We start from the raw sequence: 12,651 nt of genomic DNA, 5'->3' as shown, positions 1-12,651 counted from the left end.
TAACTCAGCAGATGACCTTTCCTACTCACCACATTTACATATTTTCTGACCAAATGACTTTTTTTTTCTAACAGGAAATTAAAAAAAATACCCGTTGTTACTGACTGCACCACAACCGCAGCAGACGAGCAGAAACCGTGTTTGGCACATTTCATCAGATGTGTGTTGCCTATTTAAGTCAATTAATTGAGGCAAAGGGAGCTGCAGTGATACCCTGCCTTAGAGTGATTTCCCAGGACTCTTCTGGAAATGAGATGACACATCTCAAGAGATTATTTCCTGCTAAAGTCATTTTAAATAACTATATTAAAAAGAAACTAGGAGTTACAAGTAGGGCCTGATTCTGTCTTTCACCAGTGGCCCTTCGTATCTTTGGAAATCTGAAATGAAACGTACTTTAAAGCTGTATTAAAATTGCCAGAGCAGTTGTCTTCGAGTAAATGGGATTTGGGACAGGGAAGTGCCGGCGTGCCGTGCCTTGCCGGTGGGTTTGCCTCTACGGCGGAGAGGAGGGATGTCAGGACTAATACCATCAGTGCCTCCGACAGGCTGCATGCACACGTCTATTCAAAGCACAGGACTATTTTTGTGTTAATCGAGAGCAAGCTGATTAAATCTGCAGCTTTACAAAGAAGGGGAATTAACCGAATGAAAACATTCATTTCGATACAAAACTTTATGATACTGTAACTTTGGAAACAAAGCCCTTTCTGAGCGATCCCATCTGCTCCGCTTGGCTTGTGCTCTTTGAAATAAACATCTGTTTACACGATGAGGACACGGGTACATTTGTCTCTGTTGGCTTTATCATAGAAAAGCATTAAAACAATTTTAAGCACAAAGTTAAACAGCAGATGCTAAAACTGGGGAGTGTGGTTTCAAACACTTGTTTATGACTTTGCTCTTCGAAAGGAAGTTTTTTTAATTCCTGATCCAACACCGTTGCGAAAGGACCTTTTATTGAAAGGCATCTCCAGGTAAGGCTTTAAAAAAGCCAGTTCTTCGCTCCTGCCCACCTTGGCTAAGCAGTTATTCAGCAGGATGAGGCAGTAATCAGATTTTCCATACAGCTGGCAATTCAAATAAAAAGGATTGCTGCTCTGAAGATAAAAAAAAACAATGAAAGAGAGAGATAAGAAAAGGTAAAATTATGGATTTGTGTATTTGCCAGGACTTGTTCAAGTATAAAAAGCAAAGCAGAAACACAAAAACAATTTATGCTTAGAATGACAAGGACGAACTGTTCTTTGCTAAGGATTTGTCATACTCAAAATCAGACTTTTTCATAGCTTTCTAGAAAACTCAGCTGTGGTATTTTGGGTGTAAAATACTGATACTGTTACAATTATGTTTATGGTATGAAATGAATTGTTTCCCATGATGGTGACCAGTTGTGACATGTAACAGTTTCCCTAGAGTAGCATGCATGTTTATTGCTGTAAAATGAGATTTTTTTTTTCAGTTAACAGTGAAACAGCATCTTGTTATCACTTGTGTGAAGTCAGGTAGTTTAAATGACAGCTAAGAGAAAATGAAAATACCTGTAAAGCAGAAATTTGGAGGAGGAAGCTTCCTAGTAGTTATGACTAGTTATGGCAGTAGTTCTGGCTAAATTTAATAAGCACAAAATAGCAGTGGGAATTTTTAAAAGTCTGAATTAAAATCCATATAGGTTTATGTATACGTTTTTCTTACCTGCACTTTACAGTATAAAAATGCGCTTTACAAATTTAAATCGCATTTAAATTAACATTGAGTTTAAAAGGAAACATTTCCTGGCATGTCTATAGTTGTTCTGTGCATCTTTCACAATATGATTTACCAGCTTGCTGATTACCTATCCAAAAGAAATACTCTGCCATCATTTTTAAAGCTGTCTGTTGCATTCTTGCTTGGGAAATGGCTGCGTGCAGAGCCACGGGGTTAACACCTGCCTTCACTGGAACTGATGGTAAAATTGCCATTAGCTTCATTAAGATTAGTCTTAATACAGTATGCTATTACTTTTATTAATACTGTTTAGTACTTAACTTTTTTCCTGTTCTGTGCTTATAAAAGGTAGATTAATGACTCTCTCTGCAACCAAGAGCACGCACCGAGTCCGAGGCAGCCGAGCAGGCACGCGGCTCACTAACCAGCTGCCTTTTGCCACCAACTGGGATTTCTTCCCCAGACTGAAGTTTCTCCCTAACAAGAAGAAACACCTTCTGCAAGAAACACAGGCACAGAGAAATTCCTCTTTGAATTTTTAGCTGCTATCTCACAACCTATACAGGGACTTATACTACCGAATAATTGACTCTTGTTTTGACATACAAGATATTAATGGAAATATTTAAATTCATTTTACCTATTATATCATTGCCATAAAGAGATCCATTAAGAAGTGTGGATAGTCACATCAAGCTGTGTCTAAACTATCCGTGATCAGAAATGAAAGATGATTCAGCATTTATGGAAGTAAAACATACAGAGGAGCCAGGCGATGGGTAGATTAAGGCTAGCGGGAACTTCACATCGATAAAATGAACAGTTGCACAAGTAGCCACCATTTCTGCTAGCAACACATCACCTTCATGAAAAGATAATGGATGGTGGAAAACACATGAGAGGAAACAAAGAAATCTGAACCATGGCTCCTAGAGCTGATTTTACAGCAATAAAGAAATAGGGAGTTTAAAGAAGGCTTTATCCGAAGGAGGGAAATCAAACATCATTAGAAATGAAATATCTCATTCCACATCAGCAAAGTCTTAAATGTTGTGTGTCTATTTGACCAGCAATCCGTCATGGTAACCTGGTCGGGATCAGAAATTGAAAGGATATCAGCATTATTTAAGTAACCTGTTCACTTTGGTTTTATAGGCTGCTCTACTTTGTTTCATAGTTCAATCAAATTTGTATTACTGATTCTATGCAATAATTTTCCACAATTTATGTAAGAATTTCTCCTTTACCTACACAGTGACAAATAAAGTTACTGGTTTATAAACTAGCTAGCAACGACTGAAATTAATACATATATATCTTCTTGTACCTATTTGATACAGACAAGGAGTTTAGATGAAATGGAGAGGAGATTGATGTTTTTCCCTTTTCCATACAATATTTCAACTTCAGCAAAAGCTCCCCACATCTCTACATTAAACAAGCAATAGATTTCTCATGTGATTATTTTAGAGGCTTCTTTCATTTTATAAAAAAACAACAACAACAACAACAACAAAGAAACAAACAAATAAAAATTTAAATAAAATAGGTATTTAAAAGAAATTAAGCATCTGATCTTCAAATAAGTAGGGAGCGTGACTTACCGTGGAAGGGACAACTGGGTAACTCGAGCACACGAATATCATTGAGATCCAAAGAATGAAACCAAAGTTTAACCTGCATAGACTTCAAAGAAAAGCTGAGATGAGTTAAAATTTAAAACAAAATCAAGCAAAACTGCATGCCTACACACAAACACACACATGGTATATTTTCTCCATACACAAAGTAATCTGCAGTGTTTTTACCTGATCATTTTTCACTCAGGAGCGTGTACGTACATGCAGTTATACTGCCAAATTCCTCACACATCCTTTCAGTTCTTTCTTAGGTGACTATTTTATACCAGAGTTCAGGAGTGAAAACGTCATCAAAGCTGATTTTATTCTGACTAATTGGTCCTTGTTTGGCCTTTTCTTCTTGTTAAATGGGAAAATGGCAAGAACACACATAGAGCTGCCATTATGAAAGTACCAAGTGATTTCATTTAAAGTGTTCCATTAAAATGTCTCTCAAGTGGGTTTGGTGTTAAGTCTGTATCATCATAGCAAATACAGTCAAAGGTCTAAAGATTTCAAAAATACATTTCAAGAACTTTTTACCACTTCCAATATATCATATCAAGACCTTGTAAAGTCTGGCTGCAAGGGAAAAACAGTAGAAGTGCACTTTAAGTAGAAAGTTCCTCAACCTTATTAGACTCAGAGCAGCTACAATACATAGAACAAGATGTAATAATATATATAGCTTTTTCTTTTTCTTCCCCCCCTTTTTTTTTACATGCTTAGTTTTTAATTCACCTGATTTTTAAGCATTTTTCTTAGAACTTAAATTCTTTGGACATTAATTTCTTCTCTTGTATGCAGACACATTGTAGCGTATGTCAAATTTATTCAATCAAATCTTCTGTAGGGTTAATAAATTCCGTTAATCTCCACCACTGTAGCAAATGTTTAATGTCTAAGAGCATCATTTGTTACTGCAACAAATTTAATTTAATTGTGCAACATTTTATGGGATCCTGTGGTTTATTTATACAGAGTACTGTAAAAGCAGTAAGAGCCCACAAAGTCTGTGTATGTTAGACTGCAGAGGGAAGGGAATGCTGAAAAAACATGAAATTCAATTCTTTTTTCTTAGAATGAAAATGCTAAGGATCTTTTTTTGACAGTCACCCAGTGTTAGACATACACACCAGTGACTCAGCAGCCTCAAGCATTGTATTCCTTTCAGTGTTTACACTGAAAAATCAATGTACAAGGGCTCCAGAAGGGAACTCTGTGAGTCTTTGGGGAGACCTGAGCTGTTATAAATTATGGCAACTTTAACTGGAACATTCAGTCTCCTGATGTAGATGGATTTAATTCCCAAAGGTAGAAAGCAGTAAGGCCTTCAGATAAGGCCAGAAGAAATACAGTGGTGTGTAAGAGCCTTTAACACTTTTTATAGAAAAATTCATAATTTGATCTCAGATTGTTTAATATTTTTTCATCATCACCGTACATGCCAGTGCTGATCATGTCAGTGGTTGATATAATCCAATGACTCTTAAATTACCTTAAAATATATGTGTTTGTAGTTGCTGGCAAAGTGCTTCAGGATCCTTCAGGACCAAGAGGCCTATAGAAAGATAAGATGAAATTAGCCTCATTTAAACACCACAGTAAGCAATCCGTTTATAAAAACCGTCAAGAGAACATTTGACTATTTGCATATTCAGTATGTGTCCTCTTATTCAGAGAGAAAATCCTTTCGTTTGAATTGAACATCCCATTCCGACTCGTACAGGACCTCCAACTCCAACTGATAAGCGGATTAGCCCGTGTTTCTGCTGCAAGGAAAAGCACGTCGGGTTGGATTCTGCTTGAGCACAGTTTAACGTCAGCTTTCATTGTGACTACATTTACTTTAACTCCATTTTAATACAAAATTAACCTTCACACAACTCGTGGAAGATGTGGGACAAGAAAAGCCTTGTGATTAAAGTTTAGGATCTCTAGGTTGCACCTTAGACTCTCTAGGTAACCCTTGATGCATTATTGACTCAGGTTTTTTTTCAATTGTGAGTTGTTTTAGTCCCTGGTGACCTCCCATTGTGCCTGGTCAGCACCTCCTATGCTTACCACATCACATCCCTTTACAACAGTGGATTTGGCCACATTTCTAGCTCATAAGCTTTGGGCATGAGAGGTGCTCAGAGCCTTTCTCTGTAGGCACCTTCAGTGTGAGCAAGTGGTGAGAGGACAACCAAGCGAGGACACCAAGCAACACCCAAGGGACCCCAAGGAGATGGCCACGTGGACCCAGACAGGGGAAAGCTTTGCGGAGCCTGGAGCAAAGCAGCAGGTTACAGAAACTTCGAACAACATGGGAAGACAGGTCTTGGGTGACTTTCTAAGGAAGGACAAAAAGATGATCACATAGACTCGTTAAGGATGTTTCACACAGCGGGTGGGAAAGAGGTTCATACGGCAGCAAATCTCCCAAACACTTTGCAAAACCAATCGCATCTGGTCTGAACACTAGGAAGAAAATAACGGTTAACCTGAGGGTTTGCATGGATTTCATTCATGCTCGTATTATAAATGCTCACAGTAAGATCTTCCTTAGCAAAAGTCCTTAGCCTGCTTTCTGTTTCCAATTCTGCCTAAAAGTCACCTATGACAGACTGTGGTCCTTAGGACCTGACCCTAAGAGAAGACAGGCAAGTAATGTTTTGGTATTTCCCCCTACAAAATCCAAGAGCAGATTCCACCTTTTCAAAGGCTTTGCCCAGCTGAGGAGCCACAAACTGCTTTCACAGGAGGCAGATGAAGATTGCAGTTAGGCGAGTATGAGTTATGGAGACATCACCAACCCAGACCAGGGCTCAAGGGGTTTGTCCACCTGTGAGACACACAGAAGTGATATTTTCTGCACAGAATGAAGATTGAAGTTCTCACGTTTGCTTGTCACTTGAGTTTAGTACTTCCAGCTATTCAGGGTGCAATTTAACACACCACAACCGTGATTTGCATGCATAAAGTGTATATAGAGATGTAGATACACTCAAGATATTCCCACTTCAGGTTTGGATGAATCAGGTTTAACAGAACAAGTGGCAATTGACATTTCTGTCTTCTGTTCTGTGTGCAGAGCACCCAGTCTGAGACCTTGCTCCCAGGTAAGGTTCACTGGCAGGTATCATAGGTCATATGAATCATTAAGAACCATAATAAAAATTCCCAGCATCCATAAAATTTACATTTTATAAGAATAAATTAGCAGCAATATCTGCCACTTCTCTGCAAAGCCAACAACATCACCTCTTCCCTCTTGCTTGCTTTGTTAAAGCAATAGTGTATTGCATCTTGCTGCTGTTCTTGTTTGGTTTCCCCACAAAAAACATACAAAACAGAACACAATGTTGCTGATAAGTCTATTGAGCCTTGCAACTTGATAAGGTTAATAGTCTTACAAGCTTTACAACATGGTATTTCCCTCCCCCATCACAGTACTAAATCTAAAGTGTTTAATCTAAGTGCTTAATCTAAGTGTCATTGCATGCCTTTGCTAAAGGATCAAAATAATAAAAAAAGAAAGAATACACCCAAGACTGTCTGCATGGTCCATTGGTACAACCCCAAACATTGTAAAACCAAAGCAGCAGTCTGGCTAAAGGCAAGGTGCTAAACCTTGTTGTTTCCCCCTGGGATGCTCACAGTGAAACCTCAGCATGGCTTTTTTTTTTTTTTGGAGAAAGCTGCCTGGATGTTTTGCTCTGAGCTCAAAGTTTTTCTTGCTTTCAAGAACATCAAGAAACCAAAGAGCCAGGGTGGTTTGCTTTGAGATCATAGCAAGGTGCAAAATGGAAATTAATCATACTCACAGCCTACACATCTGTTTCTGACTCAGTGATAATAGAAAATCCCAGCAAGACCCAAAGACAGAAGAAAAACAGAAATCAGAAAGCAGGTTTATTCCTTTGGTCGTTATTGCTGGGTTCTCACTACCAGCGAGGGGACACAATCAAACCCTTCGCCTGCACCTCTGAGATCTCGTCTACAGCGGCACAAAGGAGCTGAAAAGTTGCTGTAGATGCACACGTGGTGATTTCTGTGCGCTTCCCTGCCATGATTGCTTCTAATCCCATTAAAAGGGTTATGACCCAGAAAGAGTGTGTCCCTGGCTGACATGGGTGAGGGGTTATAAGGCCAAACGTGCAGCTGGGGGGAAGCACAGCTCCTGCCTACCCTCCTGCCCTTGGACGTTGGACCAGGCAGTGACTGGAGGTCTGAGAGCTCCACAAGCACATGGCACACGTGCCCATGGGCTGGAGCCTGTCCTCTGTGTTATTTACTCTGCTCCTGCACCATGGGTGAGGCTCCAGCAACGCACCTGCAGACTTAGAGCCATGGTCTAGTTGATATGGTGGTGTCAGGGCAATGGTTGGACTCGATGATCCCAGAGGTCTCTTCCAAACTGATTGATTCTGTGATCTAGGAAAGAGAAAAATCCAAAAGGCATTGAAGCAAGAAGCAGCACTGCCCCTCCTGCCTCCCACTCCTTAACGGTGGCTTGGTCGGCTTGCTCTGCCTCGACAGACCCTCAGCGGCGAGGAGGTGTGCAGAAAGCAAGTGGTGTTAGACTGCATAAGATTTGTGGACGTACAGATAACGTGAACCTCAGGGTCCGGGTTGCCACCTGATTTTGAAGCCCGTCCGCACCATCGGAGCTGTGCACGTCACTGTCACAGCAAAGGCGATAACGCTGCCGTGTGATCCCCCATGCCAGAATTAGAAATTAGCTTTAAAGTCACGTTTTCAGTCCTACCTCAGACAGGAATTGTCGTCTGCATCATAGTCACCACCCTTGGGATTTTGAAGTCTATATCATCATCTATAATTATATACATTCTCTTTCCTGGTTACAGTCAGTGTACACAGAGACAGCATGAGTTTCCTTACCCGGGTCTGCCAGTCCCACTCCCCGGCTTGGGGCAGAGCTGCCCAAATTGTGCAGTGACGTAAAACCTGAGCCTGTGGTACCACACGTCACCACCTCCCACAGACCGCAGTGCACGGTGCCTTGCACCCTGTGAAGTGCACAAACGTCGGCACCGCTTCTGCTGACGCCACCACGCCCGTGCTACACGCTATGGGAAATGGCAAGAATAATGCTTTTGGCAAAAACATATTTAAACATGGCAGAAAATCTTTCCCGTTTGGAGATGCTCTTGCGTTTTTATCAGCTTCCTTAGCATGCCTTCAGAAAAACAGTCTGCATGAATTACAGCAACATGAAAAACAAGCTCTCGTTATTCTCTGTGCACCACCACCAAATGTTAAAGTCGTTTGATAATTTTTCTGGAGGAAATAAAAAAAAGCAGGGCAGACAAAACTTGCTCAACCCATTAAGGAGAAACTCAGCAACTGAAAAGTGGTGGTAATTAACGTTTTTTGCTATGCTTATTTGTGCATGCCAACATAATTTATGCATTCAGAAATTTCCCAAACAGATCCTACAGGAAGTTGCTGCCTAAGAGAAGATGTCAGTGCTGAGCTAAAAAGACACCTGTCAAAGCTGAAACCCAGTTTCTCTTCAGATGCAACAAAGATCTCGATGATCTGAGAAAGTCTCAATAGTTGTTGAAGGAGAAGCAAGAAAGAGAAAAGAGCCTAGATAGACAAGTTCTTTTGAGAGGAGAGAGGAGAAAAGGATGTAGGAGAGTCTGATGTGACTTAAGAGGAGGAGATCAAACTTTAAAGGGATCAAACTTTAAAGAAGTCAAGGAAAGCTAACATAGATAGTATAAGTAGTAAGGAATAGGGAGAAAGAGTTGGGTGGCTTTGAAGGGCGTAATTTTTTATATATGCTATTGCATTATATCTCAGTGTTCTCCAGAGGATAAGGCTAAGAAAGACAAGGAAAATGTATCAGATATTTTTTGTTATTCTACGATGCCAACAAAATATTCTGGCTCAAGCAAGTTTGCATATTTTCGTCTACAGAATCTCAGTACAAAACTATTTTTTCTGCTAAGTCCTTGAGATGTCATACCAACAAGTACTATGTCATTTAGGAAAGGAAAAAAAGGGAGCAACATAGGGCAAAAGTTAGTCACAGTAGCACAGCTAACCCAACGAAACAATTGGGACAATTACCAATTACCTGTGGACCTGTAGTAACTGCGAGGTCAGTGAGGGACACAGAGGATGCCAAATGCTCATCAGGACACCCACCATCTACAGACTGGACAGAAAGGGGTGAATTGCTCACACCTGAGCAGGTTTTTATGCAATCTGGAGTGGCCTTCAGGGTAGAAAACAGGTCAGCTGGATGCAAAACATCTGTCACCGGTCTCATTTCATCTACCAACAGTCCTGGTCTGATCAGCTGGGAGAGAAGCAAAGTTGCCTCTCGCTTGGCACAGAATTATGAGAAAATTTCCAAACCACAACTCAGAGGTGGCTCATTTCCTTCTGAACAGGCAACATTTGTGAGGGAGAAATCTCAGCTGTTCCACAGATTAGCTCTTGGCATTTGTGGAGAAGGGTAAGATGACAGTTTAAATTTGTGACATCAAACCTGAAGTACCTTTAGGAAATAAGTGGCTACATCTGGAACAGCAGTCATCATTTGTAGGAGGTGAGAGGACACACCTTTTTTGTCCAAAATGCAGAGCATTTTCCATCTGCTCTTCATGCTCTTTTAACTCACTACTATTTTCTTTCTACTTGTCTGTGACACTTAAATAAACAAGGATATTGCAGCCTCTTTAAAGGAGCTGTCCTCTTCCAAAAAGCCTTTTGATAGGAAGGGTCTTCTTCATAATGACCTACTAAAACAGAAGACAAACAGGCACTGAACCCTAGAACAAGCTTCACAGTGTGAAGATGCCCGTGATTTCAAATTTGGTGGTAGGAAGATAAAATCAAACTACGAGTCTGCCTTGATCTACAGGCAGTTGAGACACAGAGGTGGTACCCAGGCATCGGGTACCGCTCGGTACCTTTGGTACTTCATGAGTGACGGCAAGGAGCTTCCCTACCTTGCAAAATGCCAGCCCTGGATCATTATTTGGCGACTATCGTTGTTTATAAAGGTCCTCAAGTAGGAGAGAGGTAATGTTGCTGTCATACAGTTCGGTGCTCACGCTGACGTGCCTTTTGTCCGAGCAGAAGCTACCGAGGAGCCTGATTTCCCCTGGTGTTCTCCTCCTCTTATAAAAGGCTTCACCCAAAAATATCACATGCCAAAAGACAGAAGTTGTTTTTGGTTTTCTCACTGAAAACCTGTTGCAGCTGACTGGATTTTTCTTGCTCTGTGCAAGCATTTCTTCATACCGAATTATGTTTTAGCACATGACACAACTCCTCAAGAAATTATATCTGCCTCCTTTATTCTTCTACTGCTTGCATTAATACCTAATTTACAAACCTCATCTCTCTCCCTGTCTCTACCTTGTGAATTCCCCTCTTGGCATCAGGGTCTTCAGGGTTTTTTTTCCAATCTGTTGGACTGGAAAATTTATCTTCCCACAGCTGCTAGCTTGGGAGGGAATCAACTGCTACTTCTTCATCAAGAGCACAGATTACTATGAATAAACACAAAAACCACTATCAGAAAAGCTAATATAACCTCACAGGAATAGGAAAGGTCACAAATGCTGAGGATCAGGATTGTTCTCTGTGGGCAGGACAGTGGATATTCTCTAGCTACTTACTACAGAGTTTCATTGCTCATGTCTCACAGGAAAAGTGTTGAAGCCACAGTACATGCAAAGCACCAGCTCTCCTTTCAGCTTGACACTGTATTGACGGCCAGAAGCAAACACTTGGTCCACAAAAAAACCCTGTGACTTCTTTTTCCTTCCAAAGAGCCTGCCTGCTGACAGCCAGTTCTTTCATTGGAGCAGGAGAAGTTCATGCTTTTAAACCCAATTCCCATCATAAAAGCACACTGAAAAAATTACATGACGGACTTCAATATTGCACTTGTCAATAAAGACTGAGCGAGTCCCAGCTGTGAGGAGTGAAGTAGACAGGGTATAGCTTTCAAAGGGGCTGAGGGCTTCTTTTTAAAAGCAAGAAGCACTGGGAGCTGAAGGACTCGAGTGTGCAGCGACAAGGAGCACACCTGAATTAACACTCCATGGAAGCACCACAGGCATCACTCACCTGGCCCTCAACGCTGAATAACCATGTGAGAGTGGTGGGACACAAGCCATCTCAGCGGCTTTTATGGGTCTAGGGACCATGCCCCGGGGACAAGGTGATGCTTCTCCTGGTGCTGCAGTGAGCACCATCTCCACTAACTCAGGGATCTCTGCACAAGCCTCCAATGCCCAGCGTGGGCCTGCCCTTCATAATTACTTCATGAGATCTGAGATGCTCCAGACTAGTACAACAAATTATGAATGAGCAGCTAAGAAAGCGACGCTCATGCAGTTCCCAGTCCCTTTACCGCAGCGGGAACAACAGGACCACATTACACATAAGAGATCCCTTGAAACACAAATAACCTCACAGTTCTCTGCCTTGCCAAATTTCATAATATCAGCATCACCTAAGCCAAGAGGACAGGAGCTAAAAATACTCTGATTCAACTCGTTGCAGGCTTCTGATAGAAGGGCAGAGTCTCTTAACATGTGCTCTTTGGAAGTGTTGGAGCTCGTGGCCTCAGGGCATGTCTACAAGCTAGCTCGGATACTGATAACTGCGCATCAAAGACGTGACCGACAGGCACAACCCAAAGCTTTCCCGTTTCCCCGGAACGATTCACAGTTCAGCACTGCTGTGGTCTCCTGGTCTGCATCTCAGAGTCAACGTGGGAGTTTCCAGTGCCAAATTACACACCGTGTTCTTAAGCCACATCCAATTGCTTTACAAGCCCTGTAGTTCACAAGCTGTAAGCTGGCTATTCCTGTTCCTAACGTCAAAGATGGGAAACACAGAACCTGGTAACTTTGAATTTCCCAGGGCTGTTTTCTAACCTACAACCTCTCCCAAAGCCCGGCTGACAAATTTGGGGTGGCGTAGCATAAACAGGTGCTGGGGATGGACTTTGAAGGGAGCACACCGTGTTCTTGAGGACTTCATGTTCTCCGCTGTCCTTCTGAGGTCAGTCCCATTTTCCACAAGAATGAACGCAGCACAAGGACAAAATGTATTTACTATGTTTTTTCTCCCCTGCACAAAGTGATCTTTTGATTCTCCCCTTCCTCCCCTCCCTCCATTTTAGCCATGTGGGTTTTTTGTCTCTTGTATCACTAGTATTTCTCTTTAGGAAGGGGTAGCTCCTGGTTCACCTGCCCATCTCTGGACGCTGAGCAGCGCGTTTCACTGTGCTCACAGAAGCTATCAACCATTCAATCCTAGCTGGCAGGTTGTGACCGGGCTG

The 12,651-nt window shown here is 41.6% G+C and overlaps 1 protein-coding gene across 1 annotated transcript; it reads right to left on the bottom strand.

The window, feature by feature from the left end:
* Positions 1-890: 890 nt before the first annotated feature.
* NPS (neuropeptide S) lies at positions 891-7,384 on the bottom strand. Its single transcript, XM_068397467.1, is given in 4 exon segments — positions 891-1,100; positions 3,315-3,409; positions 6,276-6,317; positions 7,285-7,384. Coding segments are annotated over 4 exon segments (447 nt in total).
* Between the last annotated feature and the right edge of the window lie 5,267 nt (positions 7,385-12,651).

This window comes from Nyctibius grandis, chromosome 4, assembly GCF_013368605.1.
Source record: "Nyctibius grandis isolate bNycGra1 chromosome 4, bNycGra1.pri, whole genome shotgun sequence".
NCBI lineage: Eukaryota > Metazoa > Chordata > Aves > Nyctibiiformes > Nyctibiidae > Nyctibius > Nyctibius grandis.
This window is presented reverse-complemented; position numbering and strand designations above follow the sequence as displayed.